Genomic DNA, 21,217 nt, shown 5'->3' on the forward strand with positions numbered 1-21,217 from the left:
AACAGGTCTTTGAATGGGTTCTGCAACTCAAAAATAGAACTAAATACTGGATAGAACAAAGCTCCTTCAGCTTGTTTTTATTCACAGAAATAAATGTAGATATATAGCTCTTTGAAAACTATGTCGTTTTTCAAAGCAGCAGTTGTTAAACGGAGGATGCTGACAGGTTAACATGCCCTTATATAAACTACATCATATATATGTCACACACAGAAAAACCCTCTTGTAGGAATCATAACATTTGAACGCAGAGTCTAAGAGCTGAAAGCTTAGACTGGGTCCACAAGATATTAGTAAATAAATAATACGGTCATTAAATAATTCTTCTGTTACACTTACATAAAGGTTTCCTTCAGTGCTACTCTCCTACACAAAGCAATAAAAATTATTGAGGCTTTTTGTCATCATAATGTGAGTGAAAGCAAAAGAAAATCCATCATTCCTATGGAGGAAAAAGAGGGATTTATTGTGTCCTTCATGGCCATGTTTCGAGGTGAATGGATATTGGAGGGAAACAATAAAATGCTGAGTTGTTGTCCAACCATCTATGTTTAACAGCACCAACAAATAAATATATTCTCAGAAAAAGAAGCAGTGGGGTACAGGATTGTAGCCGAAGACTTTTACCTGGAAGCAAGCCCAACTGAATATAGAAGGCCTTACTTATGAGTAGGTATGCATAAGGTTGTACTCTAAAACAACAAGCAAGTACTTAAGAATTGTGTCCAGTGCTGAACATGCATAGTTCTCTTTGCACAACAGGACTCTCTCTTTCTCTCCTCTCTCTGTGTGCCCCCAAAACAGGTTCTGAAGGGTCTGCCTACGCTCTGGAGAAGATTTTGAGAGGAAAGGAAATGCAGGGGAGAGGGACGACAGGAAGTTCTGTTGTACAAGCCGAGGTCTGTTGAGCAAGTGCAACTGTAGCATTGGATACAACCCTTAGCTATTTTCTCAACAATGAAATCTTATTTCCAGGTGTCACCTAATCTATGCATATTTCCTGGATTCTGTTGCTACCACTACATTTCTGCTCAGCTTCTTAAGCACTGAAGTCACAGCTCTACAAAGTCATTTCCCTGCTACAGATTTATATAATTTCTGCTCCACCAAGTCCATCTGCAATCTATTCGACTGGCTAATTTGCAACCACCCCCCACCATGTAATTGTAGTAGGGTTGCCAACAGGCCAGAAAACAATTCAGTGTACCTGTCCTCCTCCTCCCCATTTCCTGAAAAGCAGAAGAGGAAAATAGCAATAAAACCCCAATAGTGCATTGTCTGATTGCCGCATAGTTTCTGACAGCAGGCCAAGCCCCCATCTATAAACCCTAACAGAACAAATTGAATGTTGCCGTCCTTCGTATTTTTCAAAGAAAATCAAACCAAACTTTGAAACCTATCACTCATTTTCTCCAGATTCCAGTTTTTCTTTTTAGAAATCAATATGCCTGAACGTTGCCTTTTAGGTCAAAGCTACAACAATTCTGACCTGCTTGCTTGCTTGATTTGGAGGAACTAAAAAAAAAATCATTTCCTTCCCTACAATTGGTTACAAACTTTACTGTCAATTGAGAGAGGTCTCTGTGTGGTGCCTCCAGAGCAGCAAATCCAATTGTGGAAAGTTCATTAGGTGACTCTTTTTCTTCAGATGGCTAAGAAAATCCAACCAAAATCTGCTCTAGAACCAACATGAAGCCTAATTTGATCAGTCATTTAGCAGTCAGGAAAGAGCAGGGGGTTGTTTGAATGGCAGATTACTTTTAAAAATTGTCTATTTTCAAGTTTTCTAATGTATCTTAAGAACCTACTGGCTGCCCTTTGGAAACATTATGAGTTAGAAAGAAAGAAAAGAAATGGAGCAATTTTGTTCACATAGTTCACAACTATTCGCCTCCTGCTTTAAGCATCTAAGATCTGTGTTTATTCTCCTGTACCACAATTTAGTGCATGTTTGCATACTAACTGATCAAGGCTCACCATGGTAACTGTCAGCTTAAGTGAGGAACTGCTTGGCATCCAAGTATACAGAGAACTATGCTGATAACTGACAATATTTCCAGCATTACTCTGACATGATTTTCGTTGCAACTCAACATTACCTTAGACCAGAACTGCTAATTAGCCTGGCTTGAATAACAGCCGTTAATGTCATCAGCATGGTTTTTTATGCCATTACAGGAGAACAAGCCATAGTAATTAATTGCTCATTGACAAGAGTGATGATTACTTCCCTTTCTATTCAATAGACTTGAAAAGAAATGGGAGTTCATGGATGGATGTGTTTGATGATAGGTTGTCACTGGACAAAGATAAAGATGCAGGAACCCTTTTCAAAATTATATACCTTATCATATCAAAACCAAGCAAGTAAAAGCAATGAAGGTTTACCTTAGACAAACATGAATACAAATTGAATAGCTGAGATAAAATACAGATTCTTTCCCATTGCCTATGCCAGCCTTTTACAAAATCATTTTGGGGAATAGATAGAACTATATTTACACAAAAAAAGGCTCAAAATGTAGAGAAAGCTGCTGTAAGTGCAAACTCAGACAGCCCTTCCTTGTCCCTCTCAGGCATGAACAATACATTCTCCCATCTGTCAGCATACAAATGAAGAGCTGCAGTATTGTACCACTGTGCCTACTTTGGTTTTGGTTTTTAATCTGATGCAGCAGATCCCAGAAAGGACTTCACCAAATGACAACACTGGAAAGCTTAGCTTCTTAAAAACAAACTTGCTCTATTTTTCTAATACATTTTCTGTGACTCAAATTTAAATTGCAGCTTTAGCATTTCTCTAGTTTCGCTGTAAGATACTTCCAAAGAGATGGAATAATAATAATTTTAAAAAGAACTTCTGGCATTTGCCTTCTGCCTTTGTGTAACATTAAATTTGCCCTTAAAGAGAGCAAGTTCCCCCCCCCCAACATGTGTTTCCAAACAAAGATGTAAAAAACAATGATTCTGTCTAGAGAGTCCACCCACGATCAATTTATAACACCTAGAACATCCCCTATTTTCCCTTCCCTCATTTGAAGTGATTTTTTTTTTAAAGTAGTCCTATCACATGATTTATTTACACATCCACAACATGCAATTCTATGCATGTTTGCTCAGAAGAAAATCCCATTGTGTTCAGTTAGGATTGCTCCCTTAGAAGGATGGCAACCAGAACTGGATATCCTTCTCCCTCCCCCTCCTTTTACTTTGCCTCAAATAGTTAAATATCACCGTGACACAGACATGTTAATTATGTGGCACTCTGACTATCCTTTCCATTTGAGATCGATAGATGATAGATATAGATGATAGATAGATAGATAGATAGATAGATAGATAGATGATAGATAGATAGATAGATAGATGATAGATAGATGATAGATAGATGATAGATAGATAGATAGATAGATGATAGATAGATGATAGATAGATAGATAGATAGATAGATGATAGATAGATAGATAGATAGATAGATAGATAGATAGATAGATAGATAGATAGATTAGATAGATTAGATAGATAGAAGATAGATAGATAGATAGATGATAGATGATAGATAGATAGATGATAGATAGATAGATAGATAGATGATAGATAGATAGATAGATAGATAGATAGATAGATAGATAGATGATAGATAGATAGATAGATAGATGATAGATAGATATAGATAGATGATGATAGATAGATAGATGATGATAGATAGATAGATGATAGATAGATGATAGGTAGATGATAGATAGATATAGATAGATAGATGATGATAGATGATAGATAGATAGATAGATAGATGATAGATAGATAGATGATAGATAGATATAGATAGATGATAGATAGATAGATATAGATAGATAGATGATAGATAGATGGATAGATGATAGATAGATGATAGATAGATAGATAGATGATAGATGATATAGATAAATAGTTAGATGATGATAGATAGATAGATAGATAGATAGATGATAGATAGATATATAGATAGATAGATAGATGATAGATCATATAGATAAATAGTTAGATGATAGATAGATAGATAGATAGATGATAGATAGATAGATAGATAGATAGATAGATAGATAGATGATAGATAGATAGATGATAGATAGATGATAGATGATAGATAGATAGATAGATGATAGATAGATAGATAGATAGATAGATAGATAGATAGATAGATAGATGATAGATAGATAGATGATAGATAGATAGATGATAGATAGATAGATAGATCATGCACACAAACACCTTTTACTACACTGCTACCTTCACAGAAATCCATTCAGTGTGTTGACCTCCTAGCTCATCTCTAGCCTTTGATTCTGTGACATAATGTGAGCGACAAGCCAGTAAGCTCAGCAAAACCAGTTGAAGGAGAAAGAGAGAGAGCACAGAACAGGCCTGGCTGCCCCCTTGTCCCAGCCATCCATGAACCAAAGCATCATGCTGAATGCTATTCTCTAAGGAGGCTTTCAAATATCAAACTTATCTGGACAACATAATGGCGGGAAAGCAGGTGTCAGGGGTGAGGGGGAAGTATAAATGAATCTCGTCAAGATGCAGAGAGGTACCTGGGAATCAGTATGATGCTAGACAATTCTCAAATAACCCATCAGTCCCTGGGAATATAACTACTAAATACTGGCCCTGCGGGAGATGCCAAGCACTCAGCACTGAGAGAGAGGAGAAGTGGGGATAAGTTATTATGCTTGTATGCAGGAAAGGGGAATATGGAAGCAGATCAGGGATGATGGGGAACTTCAGGCCCAGGGGCCAAATGTGGCCCTCCAAGCCTCTCTGTCTGGCCCTTGGGATTCTCTCCAGGCCACACCCTTGTTCCCATGCCACACCCCTTACTGGCTATGCTTTTGTATCCTCTTTGAGTGCCCTGTTTTCTGCAGCTGGAACACTTCTTGCTCGCCTGGTTGCAGGATAGGGAGGGGTGTGCAAGTGTGTGAAGAAACAAAAATCACATTCCCATTTGTTGCCCCTGGCCCTGCCCACCACTGGCATGTGGCCCCCGGAAGGTTGCATGGAAGGGAATGTGGCCCTTGGGCTGAAAAAGGTTCCTGAGAACTGGAAGAAAATTCTAGTATTCCCGGTAGCTAGGGTGTTGGAAGTGTGAGGCAGGGGGGAACAGGGATCATGGTGTCAAGTCCCTGTTCTTCACTCGGTTATACTGACAACACGAAGCGCCATGACACACAGAGCTTCTCCTATGCGTGTGAAATTATGGACGTGTTAATTAACATCACAATATTTTCATGCAAGGAAGAGCTGTATGTTCTTAAAAGGATCCCTATTAAGTAATTTTTGCTTTAATTAATTAGCAGACTTCCTTGGAAATGCTCAGCGATGTGTGAAGGCCAATTACATGTAATAACATAAAAAGGGGAAAGGAAACAGGGACAGATTTTTAAACACTAGGCTTGTTAGCCGTTGGGTGCATTAATAATACAGTGGTACCTCGGGTTAAAAACTTAATTCGTTCCAGAGGTCCGTTCTTAACCCGAAACCATTCTTAACCTGAGGCGCACTTTCGCTAATGGGGCCTCCCGCTGCCAGCATACTGCCGGCGCGCGATTTCTATTCTCATCCTGGGGCAAAGTTTGCAACCCGAGGTAACTACTTCCGGGTTAGTGGAGTTTGTAACCTGAAGCGTTTGTAACCTGAGGTACCACTGTACAAACAAGAAGACCTCCTTCACTAATCCCTGAAAGTCACGGGAGCTGGGCAAGAGGGGACTTGGGAGCCCAATCCTGTGTAACGACCACTGCGACAATGTGGAACTCCTCAACATCAGATCTGTCTGGCTTCATTGTCCCCTGCTCAGGCAGCAGTAAGTGCTTAAGACTTTTACACTATTTGAAAACTATTTGCTACAAACAAACAAGCTCCAGTGTGATTTTTGTTTCAACAGTAGAGCCGCCACACTTTCAATCCAGGTTACCTACAAAGTTTCAATACAATTTGATATACTTTTCTTTCTTTTTTTTTGCAAAAGCACTGCTTCAGAGTCTTGTGGTAGGTTTTTACATGAAAATGCACTTTATTATAATCCCTATGATGCAGAAGGAGACACAATGAATGAGTTTTCCCATACTGACTCAACTCTACAAGCTCCATAGCACTGAGCATAGCGTAAGCCCAACATTCGACCTCTTGCATCTATTTATGTTGACTTCTCACCTTGCCCAGCACTGGTATAAGACAGCCTAGAAGAAAATGTGGCCCTCAGTCTTCACCTCTGACCAACATGCCTGTTGTTTTTGAGAGAACAGGGTTCAAATCCCCATATTTCTTTATCACAACACTCAGAATCTGGCTTTCTATGCAGCTCGACTACCAAAATTGATCAGATTAATGGCACTGCTTACCATTCTACACCAAGAGCAAGATTTTTCTGAGCTAAGCAATGAAAATGAAGAACCATGAAACAAGAAGCTGTCCTTCAAAGAAGAGCACCAAACTCTACCATTTCACTTGTATTAAATTATTTTTCAACTCATGAACTGTTTCTGGAATTCAAATGTCATCCGTACAACGTAATCAGGTAGAGGTGGACCAAATATTGCCTAATGACATCCAGAGGGAAATCATGCATGTGGGTCCAGAAAGTGAGACAAGACAAAAGGGCATCCTGGAGGACTCACATCCATGTATTTATCCCTTATCTCTCACACACAACCAAGGTGCTTCTGTACCTTGCAGGAAAAAAGGTCACCAAAGAATCACTCAGTATGCATTCCAACCATTTTTTGGAATAACAGTTCAATCCTCATGTGCACAATCAGAAGTCCTCAACGGACCTCACTTCCAGGTTAGTGGGGTTAGAACTGCAGCTTAAGGAGCTATTGTAGACTGCTCTCCACCCAACACCATCTGGTCACTGCTGAACAAGGACTGGCAATGTGGTGACCTCCAGATGGACTCCAACTCCCATCAGCCCCAGCCAATATGGACAACAATCAGAGATAATGGGAGTTGTAGTGCAACGTCTGGAGTACAAAATGTTGGCTATCTTTAAGCAGGCTGATTTGGTATACAGGTGTACTTAGTGTTAAACAGCCTGTGCTAGTCTATTGGAGTCGCCCATCCACCCATCTCTATGTCTTTTTTCTTTTTCTGTAAAAGCAATTAATTTACTAGAGTGCTAGGTTTTTTTTCTTCCTCAGCTGCCATGTGATCTCGGCAAAGTCTTGTAAGCCAAAGCAAATACAATCCCACTGATTAAATAGCGTAGCTGTTTATCAAGACAGCAAGTACGCCGTGTGTACTTATTGGTTACGCTCCTTTTTCAGTACCTCCCATCTGTACTTTTCTAACCTGCTCTGTAACTCAGATAGACCAGTTTCTGATGTGCACATCACATGGCAAGAAAAGGAAAGGAACCAGTTTATAAATGTTCTTTTTTTCTGACTGTCACCTGAAGGTTTTCATTCAGATTCAGCAAGTGGCCTCCCAACACAACACTTGAGCGCATTCAGGGCAGTCATCATGAGTCCTGAATGGCTCCTTAAAATGTTTTGGTGGGTGCTGCTGAATTAATATTGCAGTGTACAAAAATGCTTTAACACTGATAAATAGGAACATAAACAAACAGATGATTTGTAGAACAACTGACGGCCCCCAAGCCAAATTCCAATGTATCTCAAGGAAGTATAATACCCCCAAACAAATCCACATGTGAGGTGTCAGGAGAAGGGCACTGAAGGCTGCAGTCCTATAGCCACTTATCTGGAAGCAAGCCACAGTAAACACAATGGGACTAACTTCTTCTGAGTAGACATGTAATGGATTGCTCTATAATTAAGTCTACCTCCTTAGATTAGTTTTTGTTTGAAAAACCTGTGGGATGTCTTTATCCACTCCAAGGGTGGGCATTTTCAAGGGAAGAGTAACCACAGCTCATGTGGAATGGAAGAGGAAAACAACATACATAAGAGGCAGATTTAAGTTCCAACTGAACATTTCCATTGTTTCCATGCTGCTCCTTTTGGTCTTCTGGTTGTTTCCGGAACACTATTTCCTTTCTGATTTTCTCACAATGTCATTTAAACTTATGGGCTCGGGTGATTTTGTTTCAATGTGTCTGTGGCATCATCATGTCAGAATACTATGGTGATGTCACATGGCTTACCACCACCAACCAGATTAAACAACCGGGTGGGCAAACAGGGCAAAATACAGTAGCCCCCTTCAGGCATTCTAGCTCACTCATGCAGTGACACAGGAGCAGGAACAGGCCAAGTAGTATCTCCCTCCTAATATCATGTGTTCTGGGAAAGCCCTCTCCCAACATCTGTGCAAACAGTGAGAACATCTGTAGATGTTTGTACATCCAGCTGTATGCACGGGGGGCACTTTCCCCACAGACATCTACTCTCTCTGTGTGGATGCCAGCAGACTGGCTTCTCAGTTTGCATCATGTTAGAGGCAGGGCTACTGAGTGCAGCTCTGCTCCTATGTTCTTCTATGCAGAAGCTAGAAGACCTGAAGAATGTGCTATAATGGGCACATTCCTGCACAGAAGCAGGAAAATGGTGCCCAGAAGAACAAATAAGTGTGTCTAAAGTTTCCAGAAATGGAAAGTGACTTTCTGCACTCAGGGATGAGGGTAAGAAATGAGTCATTTTTGCCCCAGCCCTAAAGAAATGTTCATTTCCTCAACCAACCTGGCATTTATCTAACAGTCTTGTGTCAAGTCCAGGGACATGTGAATCCATTTCATTAGCCTGATATATATTGGGTGTAGAATCGACATGGGAAAGTAGCTTTAGATCATAACTCTACAGAAGAACGATGAAAATTCTGGCAGGCCCTGCTAAAATTGACTGCAATATCAGAGCGCATAAAAGCTCATAGAGATGGTTGCTCATTTGCTTTATAGGAGTCATAAAAACATTTCAGAGCTTGAAATGTAAGGGAATGAAAGCATTTCCTCGAGTAAAAGCAGAACCGACTGCAGTAAGAAATGAGGCAAAAAACCTCAATATTTGGATATAAAAATTCAGTTCCCTCTTAGATAAACATTTGCTTTAATGAAGATAGTTTTGCATTTATTAAATACAACATAAAGCACTTATGTACCATGATTCAATGATTTAACATTGCAAGAGAAGCACTTTAACCTATAGATAACTTTAATCAAGTATGTAGTTAATGGCTAAGAAAAAGCTCACAGCAACCTCCATTAAGCATTAAGGTATCAGCAAACTCTCAGGGTTGAATCACACAACCATTTACTGCATAGTGGCCTCTGAAAACATTGTGCTGTGGTGCCTCTAACCACACTAATGAACTCATTTTCTGTTGCCCTCAGGCCAAGAATCACCCCACTCCTAAACATGGTAGAAAATTGAGAGAACTGGGTGTGTGGTGACAGCCAGTTTACTGTATAGCCTGAAACTACAAACAATAAGCTCTCCATGTGGTTTGTGAACTACTGAGGCCACCTCAGAACTCTATCCTGAGGACATGAAGATATGTTTTAGCCAATCTAGACATTACTTTCACCACAGCGGTCAATGTCCCAGTAGCAAATTTCCTACCTCCCAAATAAATGCTGTGAAGCATTTATTCACCACATGAAACAGGGCCACTGTGCATTACTCAAGGCCATGGTGGCAGCTGGCAGGGCTGTGCAATACACACACACACTCAACTCATGTGCTGAGCAATGCTTAGAAACAGACAAGGTGGGAAGTTTGCATAGGAATGACATTTTGCATACTGAAAGTAAGATCTTCACTATCTCAGAAATGCATCTCCATAGTCCTGCGGTGGCCAAAGTGTGGCTAGTGTAAAATTAATTCTGCAATCATTCATACAAGCATGGATATCCAGTTATGTGTTCTGTCTCTCTCCTCACAACACACCAGAAACCTAATATAGCACATCTATTACATTATAAGTTTGTTGGGGGGGTTAATTTCAGTTTTCTTACATGTGATACATAGCAACTAGTACAACCAACTTATTCTGTGTTATTAGAAAAGATATCAGTGAAAAAACATGAGTTACAGAAGGAAGAGGCCAAAATGCCATCTACTCCACCCACTGGCAGAAGAACAGGGGTGCGGGGGGAGCGCACCGCCTCCGGTGGAACAATCCTGGTGAGGGGCCATCGTGGCTGGCCTCTCCCCCGCGCTGGGCACCACACCCCCACAGGCGGCACGCCACGCCCCCAGGACATGCGCTACGCCCCTGCAGGTGGCATGCCACACCCCTAGGATGCACGCCAGCCATGCCCCCACCTGTTCTCTGCCCCACCCCGCCGGAGCTTGAAGCTCCGCCACTGACTCCACCTCCCTGCATTTAGATGCTCTTCCCCACCCACAAGAGGTCAGCTGCTGCAATCCAGACTAGTGTGTGCCCCAGGCGAAGGTGAGACAGACACAACACAGAGGGACGACTCCAAACAAGTTCATAGGGAATGAACTTATACTCCACATTTGGGAATCCCAAAGTTAATACCACTATTGAAGAGGAACTTGCTTTGGCTGGACAACACACAACATCCATCAGGAATCCAACTCTGCCTCCTTTGGGAGTTTTTGTTACTTCTCTTCCCTCAATAATAATTTAGAGCTGATTGATTTGAGGCAACCATCAAATATGAGACTCAGTTTCTCAGCCGTAAAATAAACAACCACTTGATTATTCTTCAGTTAGGTCACAAACTGAGAGAAATGAATATACATCCTAACATTTCAATTACTGGATTGTTTGAATTTATATTCTTCTTGTTCTGTTTTTAGCATGGAACCACACCAACTGGGGGCAGGGGGTTGCGGTGAGGAGGAGGGAAGATTAGGAGATATACGAGTAATGCTTTAAAAAAGTTTTTACCTGAAGGCCTTCTATGGCTAATCGAAGCATACTTGGTGTCAGTTTAGAAGCCTGTTTGAAAGTGAAGTTGCTCCAGTCTATAATCAAAACAAATCCATTTACTTGAAGTTCAGGATCCTCAATCATGGCTTCTAAGGAAAGAAGTATGGCACGCAAAATATCCACCAGTGTGTACCTGCCAACAAAGACAAGATCGTATTAAGCTAACTAACAATATTCCGATGCTAGAAGAAAAGATATTATTTGCAATCTGCTGTCAAAGTATCCATTTTGCACATGATAAAGTATGGCAATCACAGCTTCACTATACGTGGTCAGATAAATACACAAACCTTTAAGATTGGGGTGACACTGCAACACAGCAATATTTGTATGAAACATGAAACTATGTGGCTGAGTCTCAATGAGTCCGAGTGAAGGGTCAGGTTTGTATACTCCCACCCCCCTTCTTAGTTTATAGTTTCAGTTTTAAAGAGTCTGATCTTAGTCTTACTTGGCTTGCAACAAACTTTGCCTAGCTTAATAATAGCCCAAGCTTTGAAGTTGGCTTCTTGTAAACTGGCTAGAATATACTGTATTTTAAATTAGGATTCCTGGCTGGTACATAACACTAAGGCAAGAATTTTTGAATATGAAACTAAACTTAGCATAATTCCTTACTCCAGTTTCAGAGGAGGCAGAGGGGGAAGGGAGGGGAGAGTCTGCAAGCCCAGCACTTTGTTCAGGCTCATTGAGCCTCATCCACACAGGAAGGTGTTTACACCTAGTCAGACCATTGGCCTAGCTTAGTACAGTGGTACCTCAGGTTAAGTACTTAATTCGTTCCGTTCTTAACCTGAAACTGTTCTTAACCTGAAGCACCACTGTAGCTAATGGGGCCTCCTGCTGCTGCTGCACCACTGCTGCACGATTTCTGTTCCAGTCCTGAAGCAAAGTTCTTAACCTGAGGTAATATTTCTGGGTTAGCAGACTCTGTAACCTGAAGCGTATGTAACCTGAAGCATATGTAACCCAAGGTACCACTGTACTAGGTTCAAGGGTCTGGAAACCAGGGCCCCCCGGATGCAATGGGACTTCGCTCCCATCAGCCACAGCCAGCTGGCCAACTATCAGGGTGCAAACAATATCCAGAGGTTTCCCATCCCTTTCTCGTCCATACTGACTGGCAGTGGCTCTCAAGGATTTGGGGAAGGAATCTTTCCCAACCTACTTGGAGATGCCAGGGATTGAATCTGGAATTATTTGCATGCAGAGTGTATGCGCTACCACTGAGCTATGTTCCTTCAGTATGTTTCTCTATGCCTCTCCATGATTTACCTACTGTGGAATTTTCATTAGCTAGCTAGCAAGAGAGAGTAGCAATACTGGCTGCAGTCCTGCTCCCTGTTGAGTTGCTTAAAGCTCATGGAAGTCAATTGGATTCTTGAAGCGTAACTGTTTTCAGGTTTGCAGCCATTAACTTTAAAAAGAACGGAGCATTTAAAGAACCTGTTCATCCAGAAAGACCTATTAAAAGTACTTAAAAATAGCAGTCAATATGCAATCTCCGTGGGATACCTTGGTTTTCTTAAGTGGCCTTCTCCTTGCCTTACATGGCATTGAGATAAGGAAGCTTCATTTTGCACCACCACTGATGAATAATAATATCCACTACAGGACACAATTTAAGGCAGCAATTTTTTTTATTATTTTTTTTTTAAAAGCTCAGTGATAAACCAGGGCCAAAGCTAGGTTTGAAGAGGCATGAGCAAAATGCCTTCTGTGTCTCCCTTCTCATGTTGCTGGATCCCTCAGGCATATCTGAAAATGGATGGGCAGGCGCAAGGATGGTTGAGAGCTGGCATTTAAATTTCTAGCAATGCTCCGAAGTGCCCAACATTATGTTAGTCCAGAATGTCCTGGAAAGTGTAAATGGCAGCCGACAAACCCAGCAACTGGTGTTAGGATACCAGGTCTTGATTCCAGACTTGGCTAAGACATCTGAACCATTAGCCCCATGATACATTGTAGGAATCACAAATTGTAAGCTTTTGTTTTCAAAGCAGCAGCATCAAGCAAATTATGATGAAAGACATCTGCATTGAAGTCTTCCCACAGAAGGAACAATTTGCATAAATTCACCCTAGACTTGCAATATCCAACATTTCACCTCATCCTTATCGTTATTTATGTTGACAGCACAGTAAGGCGGATGAATGTAAACTTGAAGTTCCATCACAGGCTCGTGACAGATTACATTAACGTATTCTCCTGAGTGATGAAACACAACACATGCTCCATTCTGAAATAGACCTTAAGGACTTAAGTGTTATGTTTGAAGTAGAGCTGAAACGAAGTTTTGCTCAAATTTGAAATTTGCCAACATTTCAGAGTTTGAATTCTGAAAAATTCCCAAGTGCTCAGTTCTGAGGGACACTTAAATTTGCAATCCTGTAAATCTCATTGAAGGAAATGTAGTGCTTTTACAACTACCACCACATCAAAAACTATCCATGAGAGGACTGTGTGTGGAGCGGGGAGGACTGGGTCAACATGCATTCAGATTTCTGTGTACAAACTGAGTTTGGAGAATATGCTTCAGGATCCCCCAGCCCCAGAGTTTGTTTCAGAGCTAATTCAAACTTGCTGACTTTGGGAGTGCCTATAAAATATTTACCCAACTCATTTCAATGGCTTAACAAGTGGTTAAAAGTAAGCAGTATGTATGTTGCCACATATGAAGTTATGTGTAATTTCCCAAAGGCCACTGTAGGGTGTCTGTAAGTCAAAATTAGACACAATTTAAGTAAGAGTAACCTCTTCCTTCTCCATCTTCAAGTTTTCTCAAATACGGTAAATAGTAAAGGATGTCAAGAGCTGAAAAAGCAAATTAGGAACTATTGCCTTTCAGTAACATAGAGAAAATTTGCATTAGCATGCCAGCAAATTAAATTCTGTTTTATATCCAGCTGCCTTCACTGAAACTTAGTTTTCTTATAGTGTCTCATGGGTCACATTTATGTACTCAGTAGTGTATAACTAATTTCTAAAGATAATCTGAGATCCATGATTAATTTAACTGTGCCTAATGCCCCCTATTTATGCATGCTGTTAGAAAACCACTGTTTATCCCATTTCTAAAATGTTGTATGCCTTAAGAAAAGAGACACAATTACACATCTGTAAAGTGGTTGTAGCACTTGTGTGCTATAAGCAAAATTAACTCTTACCATTGCCAACTCTCAAAACATATTTAAAAGTAAATGCACATACTGAGGCTGCAATCTTATGCACACTTACCTGAGAGTAATCCCCAACATGCACAAAATGGGCTTCCTTCTGAGCAAAGATATATAGGATTGTGCTACTGTTATTTTCACACTGATACAGCATGGGGTTGTACCAGCGTAAATGATAAACTATTGACAGAGTAGAATTTCCTTTTGGAAAGGCTTAATTTACAAATTATGCTTCAGCAGGTTTTAACCAGGGCTGTGCCTATTTCATGGTTATGTGCAATTGCAGGAAAAGCTCAAAACTGACACTACAGAATCCAGCATCCTGATGATGTCATCTTTACCTTTTTAATTAACCCCCCCCCCCATCACCTTGTAATGGTGGCAGTGTTTAACATCAACTCCTGGGTGTAACTGCCTCCCGCCCAAAGTGTAAGTGCTTATAAGCAAATATGACTTCCTTGTGTTTCTGTTTCTGTTGTCATTTTGACAAGATATGTATTGTTCTCTCTGCTCTATGTACAATCATTTGTATTACATGTATTAGTTTGATAAATGGAAGGGTTTGAATGAAAATTCAGAACTAGGTTAGTATGATTTATTTTCTACTACACTTCACCTCATGCCTCCTACCGTCTCAGTTCAGTTCCTGCATCTGATTAATACAGCTGTTGTCAATGAAAACCTATGCCATAATAAGGCCTATTTTGTTGTTTTACTGTTCCTGTTGAAGATGGAGCCACACACTAATTCTGTTCCCTTCTCCATCCATTCAGTATATACATGAGAGAATGAGCAAACGAGAACAATCGCAGCACAGAACATGTAACTCAAGGTTGTTTATGCCTAGTAATTCCTGCCCTCCAAAACCTTGGGCAAAGGCCTTGGCTAGACCTGATAGCCAATTCCCTTTTAACTGTAGAGGAGGAGTGGGAAACCTGTGACCCTACAGATGTTGTTTGACTCCAGGGTCCATCAACCCAAAACAGTGTGGCCACTTGTCAGGGATGATGGGAGTTCAGTACAGCAACATTTAGAGGGTCACAGATTCCCCATCATTGCCCTAAACTATATCCATCCCCAGCACATCAGAGAATCCAGCTGGTCCCTTGCCTGTGCTCACACACACCAGACAATGGAAACTGGGACCAGCCTGGGCCAGGAAGTCTCCATGCTCTGGAGACTTGATGGAGCCTTGCAGGATTTTATGAGAATAAAGGCATTTCTTTAGTGATGAATATTCAATTTCCTGCTACAAGATATTTTTAGGACTACACTGCTTTTGCATTTGCATTATAATTTCACTACATTTTAAGCAACTGATGTTCATTGCCTGGAAAGGCATCTGATAAATTTTAGGATAAGTAGATTTACTGGCAGGAGTCATGGAGTTTGCCTCCGAGATAAAGTCCTTGCTTTTCCAAGGTACCTGCAAGAGGGTTGGATCAAGTGCATAGGGTGCTCCTTGTGGGCTCAATAACATTGTGACAGAGTGCTTAATCAGCATGTGTGCAGCACTTATCTCAGCTGAGTTCCATCATCTTCCACTGAACCAAAGTGGTAGAATTAACAAGTCAGAGTTCAAATTTTCTGCCCCACTATGATTGGCTCCCACATTTCATTGGTATCATCTGAAATTATATATCACAATGGGTAATTTCCATCATGCAGACACCAAGAGAAGTGGAATGTTGTCTTAAGAAGTACCTCTATCTTCTGGGCAACCCATGTTGATGCAGAAGTTCAGGCTTTGCTGCTACAACATGGGAGATGACCAGAGGGAAACACTTTAAAAATTACCTCCAAACTGGGGCAAATTATGAGTAATTATGGGTTGAATAGTGTAGGACCAGGACCTGGGAGACTATGGTTGACATGCAAATGAGCACTCCTGAATGTCATCCTCTGTTTGTGTCCCAGCTGACTGCTTATTTCACAGAAGCAGGCAAAACTGCATTGGATAAATATGTCAGTGTCAGGACAAACGGCCAACACTTTTGCTTCTTTACAGGCATCACAGCTCTTGTCACAGAAAGATATTAAAGGTGGTATATCAAGACCATCCCTCTTCCCCTACTGAGCAGGATCTCTACAATGCCATAGCCGACAGCCCTCCAAGTGAAGGATCCAAGATCCACAATATCCCAACAAAAAGAACAAGCTTCCATTCATCTGTTCCCCTCTCCTACATTTTATGGCCCAACCTGGCCCAATGCAAATGTGAACCTAAGAATGTTGATTCTCCCTGTCTCTGAGCTCTGCGTTTGGAAAGAATTTGAAGGACACCTATCAAACCACCCCACTATGACAGGACACCTGGATCAGATCATCAAAACTGCAATTTGCCACACGGAGAACTCAGGACAAAACAAGATGCCTTACGCCCAGCATTCTGCTGGCTGGGAAAGGAATATTATCATCATTTCATCACTGGGGCAAAATGGGATTTCAATTTGCTATGATGAGGTGACATTTCTAGATTGCAGCACGATGGCAAGTGTCTCACCTGACCCCAGCTGCCCACAACCAAAACGCTTATGTTTACCTGCTTTGGTCCCAGTTGGCAGCAAACAGAACCAGGATCTTCCTGCCGTAGTGATCAAGGTTAGCCAGTCCTCCTGGGAAGCCATCCTTGAGTGCTTGCTTGATGCCTGGGTCTGTGGCTTTGAAGCTCTTGAACATATCAAGGTTCTGCTGGCGGTACTCAAAGTACTGGGCCAACAAGCGAAACGCCTCAAAATGCTGGAACTTCCTGGCCCGAAGGAAGCGGAGAATGAAGGCGTCGTCCGTGCGCAGAAAGCCAATGTCTGGCCGGGTGATGACCATGTCCCGCACCTCCTGGATGTCCTGGTGCAGGGTGTCTGGGTTTTCGTTCAGTTCTAGCCGGGCTTTCTCCAGCGTCTTTGGGGACAGGCCTGCCTGCAAATGAGTCATTGTGCCACTCCGTCCAATACTCCTCTTAAGTAAAAAGGGAGACAGCCCCTAATGCCACAAAGTCTGTTCTTCTTTCCAAAAAAAGAGGGGGGAGTTCCTTCTTTCCCTTTCCAGAACCGACAAGTTTGGTGCTCCTTTGCCTCACAGCATGAATCTCTCCAAAGCAAATACCCTGATGTCGTCCAGTGTGCACAACCCGCTCAGCTCCTGTTTCCCCACGGTGGCCCGTTCACAGTAACTCCACTCAGCTGCTGCTTTTCTTCCTCGCCCTCAAATTCCCACCCTTCCCACACCCACTAACAGCTCGAAGCTGCAGTATAACTATACCTTGCATATAACCGAACCCCCAATTGCTATCCTTCCACTGCAATTGCTTGTTGATTGACAGAAATAATGGCTTTGGCACGGCCCAAGTAGATGGAGCTGGTATTCTTTATAGCCTGGCTCCGGCAATGGTGCTCCCTGCCTCCCTCCCACACAATATTGTCCTTTGGGTTAACTAGTCATGTTGGCTGGATCACCAGATTCCCTGATCAGCAGGTACTGTTAAAGCAACATGATGGCAGAGAGGAAGGCCAAACAGCCGCTGTACACTGACTTTCCCCAAGCTGGGGGCGATCAGTACTGGATATCTCTCTCCTCCCCCTCCCCCCACCACCACTGTCTTCAGATATTCCCACCTCACTCCTCTGTGCAAACCAGTGATCTCACCCTTGGTACTGGTGCAATGGAGATAGCAAGAAGAGCTGTATCAATAAATCAGGTGGCAATGCAATGTTTCCACCAGGGACTTCCTCCCTCCCTCCCGCAAAATAAGAAACTCAGATCCTCGTGGATTTAGAAGTCAGTGCGTGACAGGGTGCTAAGGGCATGCAACTGGTCTGCTGAAGGGTGCTTCTTTAAAAAAATAAAAACCCGAGGTTCTTATTTGCACCCCCACCCCACCCCTTTTAGCCCATGGAGCTTGGGATGGATTCGCCCTCCCCCCACCCACCCCAGTTCCCCTCCTACGTACACAGTGATCTCATCCACTACCAGCAAGACTGTCGCATGTCCCTCTCGCTCGCTCCCAGGTCTTCTCAGGCAGGGGGTAAAAATATCCTCCAGGTCCTTTCCTCCCCACCCCCCTTCCCGCTCCCCGCGAGGACAAGAGAGGGTTCAGTCGCCTCGCAACAGAACAGCCATCCGCCAGGAGAAAGGCATCCGGGGCGAAAAGGGAACAGCCAAGTAATCCGCACCAGCAAAGCAGGCTGCAAAGCCACACAAGGCAATGCGGCACCTTCCGGCATCCATCAGCTACGGCAGCTCCCTGCCATGGGAAGCAGTGGCGAGGAGCGCGGTCAGACGAGCCAAGGACATGCCCATGTGGGTCTCCTGCTCCTCCTCGCCCTCCTGCCCAGATGCCGGCGCCGTCTGACCGCAGACAGGGCGCGGAGGCGGGCGGCGATCCTCTTCGGAGGGGCCGATTCGCTGCCGCTGGGAAAGATGGAGCTGCCGCCTCTTTGTGCTCCTCTGGCGCGAGCCAGCCGGTGGCTTCGGCGGCTGTTTGGCTCTGCCTGGCGCTCGATGCGCCGCTTCGCGAGCAGGTCGACGTCAATCAAGGCTCCCTGGGCGGCAGCCGTCGCTGCTGCTGCTGCTGCTGCTGTCGCCGCGGCAAGTGGCTCCCGATGCAGCCCCCGCCCCCCGCGCGCGCATTGTTATTACCCAGCACGACCCTTCCTCTCGCTCGCTAGTCTTCGGTTTTGTTGGCCGGGAGGAGGAAGCTGAAGGAAGGGCGCGGGGAGGAGGGGCGTTTTCCCAAGAAGAGCCCAGCCCCACCAGCCGCCCCGCATCATGCCTCGCTCTCGGCACCTGCTCGGCCAACCCTCCCGGATCTACGCTCGGAATCGGGAACGTAGAAGCCAGATCACAAACACACGCACCCGAAAAAGAAAGCCCCCTGCGCCCCAATGCGCCTTGCCTGTTGCGCTTTTGTGCGCAAAGTGGCGCGGGATGGGTTGCTTCGGGCGGTTGCTTTGGGGCGCTCCCTGGTGCCCGAGGCCCCCAAATATAGGATAGATTATTCGTAGCTATGTAGGTCAAAGGACACGACCCCGAGGGCAAGGGCAGGAAAATGGGCTCAATGCTATATAGGAAGTACTGTAGTGGGAAGTGCCTGGAAGTGTTTCTTGGTTCTCTAGGCCAGGCACATATTTAGGCTTGTCCCCTAAATGTTCCTGGTCAATTAGAGTATTCAAGTGTGGCACCTCCTTCCCAAAGGCCAGGAAGCTTCTATCCAGCTTGGGGAGGGAGGCACAATGCTCACACATGCGATGCCAGGACATCATGGTGTCACAACAGCACCCACCACATCACATCACGGGGGACTGTGGGGGCGGGGTTGCTTTCAAGGTGTCAAATCACAGCTAAATATGTTGTGTCCAACCATATGATGATCATTGATTGACAGGTGCAGTTCAATCTCCACTTGAGGAAAAAATCTAGATGATGCTATAGTTGCCCTTGACTCTGTGCGTGATGATCATTGCATAGATCTTTGTATACTGAAAAAGTGGCTTTATATCCTATAAACATGACTGCCATAGCCAAACCAATAACTGGAAATTGGCCTAAAGCGGTGTGTATTCTCCCATGGATTTATCTTCCCTATAAGAAAATGTTTTCAGTAGTGCTTCCACCTTATTAAATAGGGTTTTGCTTCAGTAACTTCCAGTAATATGTGATAAATGGCAAGGGAGGGATCAGGCTATCGGTTCGATCATAAAAAGGTGAGCGGCAGTTGTCCGCAGATGATGTGACTCTCATCTGTATTCCTTGAATCATTCTTACCGTGTCATAATTTTTTGGCAGCAAAAAGACATCTTTTGAAATGGCACACTCAAAGCTGGTGGACACCAGTGGCTACTAGTCACAATGGCTGTGTTCTGCTGCCACAGCTGAACTCAGTTCCTTCTGGCAGGCTTCCCACTGACATCTGGTTGACCTTTGTGAGAACAGGATGCTGGACTAGATGGGCTATTAGCCTGATGCAGCAAGGCTCTTCTTACTTTCTTACAATAATATTGGCATGGTGGTTCTGGATTTCACACATTTATCCCATGTTAGTTATCTGCCAATAACTCTTACAGGGAAGAAGTATCACACTCCAGGGCACTCACTGTAGGGTCAAAATCTGCCCACCCTTGGCAATAGTTCCCCAGCCCCCAGTGAGGTACACCTGACAAGGTACCAGCAAGTGTTTCTGTGCATAGGAGATGCATCTCACCTGAGGGGTTCTTCACAGTATTCACATCTTTCTACTCCATAAATCCCTGTGATTGTATACTGTATATACCCAACGTACAGTTCTTCTCTTACATGGATATATGGCTACTAAACCAAGACTTTGTGGTACACAAAGAAGACTGAGGGCTTGTCACAGGAGGATGGGTGCTCTTCATACATGCAAATTTTTCAAAGCATCCATGTGGGATTGTTAGTACCAACAGGTTTTTCTCCTTTTATTGCAGATACACACTTTCCCGGAAAAATCCAATAATTTGAAGAATACATTTTGCTAACAACCTGTTCATAGTATCTATAGAAATGCTATATTGTCTACAAATAAGGAGAGAGAGAGAGAGAGAGAGAGAGAGAGAATGATGAAACCTTCTGAAACCCCTATATCGTGGGATAAGACAACAAATAGGTTTTTCAATCTGGACACATGTTAGTTCTGTATCAAAGGAAATAGTCTCCAGTAAGTATGTATCTCCAAATGTCACCAGGTTTCTCTGACCTTTACATGTGCATCTCCAATATAATTCAGATGCAGCTGCCTGTCATTTCTGTGTCTGGTGGCCAAGATGCTAAACTGTTTGATGATATTTAACTCTGTCCCTTGAAATATGAAGCCATAAACAGGGAGTCTCAGCATATCATTTTGATTAATCACTTGGATGAGTTTCATAGCAAAAATTCACTTATGGAATATTTATTCCTTTCCCCCCTCTAAGACAGATCCCAAAGCTCCTCCAAATGCACTGTATGTGCATAGAAAAGGTCTAGATGGAATTAAGAAACCAAAGAATATGCCAGTCTTTATGTGATATTCTCAAGGACTTTCATTAAATTATAGAACTGAAGCACTGTAAACATTACTTGATTTGCTGATTTGACATGCATGGCAAAAAAAGGAGGAATAAAAGGGATATATAATTTTAATTTATGTTTGC

At 42.9% G+C, this 21,217-nt stretch overlaps 1 protein-coding gene across 1 annotated transcript in view; it reads right to left on the reverse strand.

The window, feature by feature from the left end:
• CLVS2 (clavesin 2) overlaps positions 1-17,950 on the reverse strand; it is a 36,813-nt gene extending 18,863 nt beyond the window's left edge. Inside the window, exons 1-2 of the mRNA XM_028723303.2 lie at positions 16,615-17,950; positions 10,855-11,029 (exon numbers count right to left, since the gene is read on the reverse strand). Of these exons, the coding sequence (XP_028579136.1) occupies positions 10,855-11,029; positions 16,615-17,003 (564 nt within the window). The 5' untranslated portion in view covers positions 17,004-17,950. The remainder of the gene's footprint in view (positions 1-10,854; positions 11,030-16,614) is intronic.
• Positions 17,951-21,217: the final 3,267 nt, after the last annotated feature.

This window comes from Podarcis muralis, chromosome 3, assembly GCF_964188315.1.
Source record: "Podarcis muralis chromosome 3, rPodMur119.hap1.1, whole genome shotgun sequence".
Lineage (NCBI taxonomy): Eukaryota > Metazoa > Chordata > Lepidosauria > Squamata > Lacertidae > Podarcis > Podarcis muralis.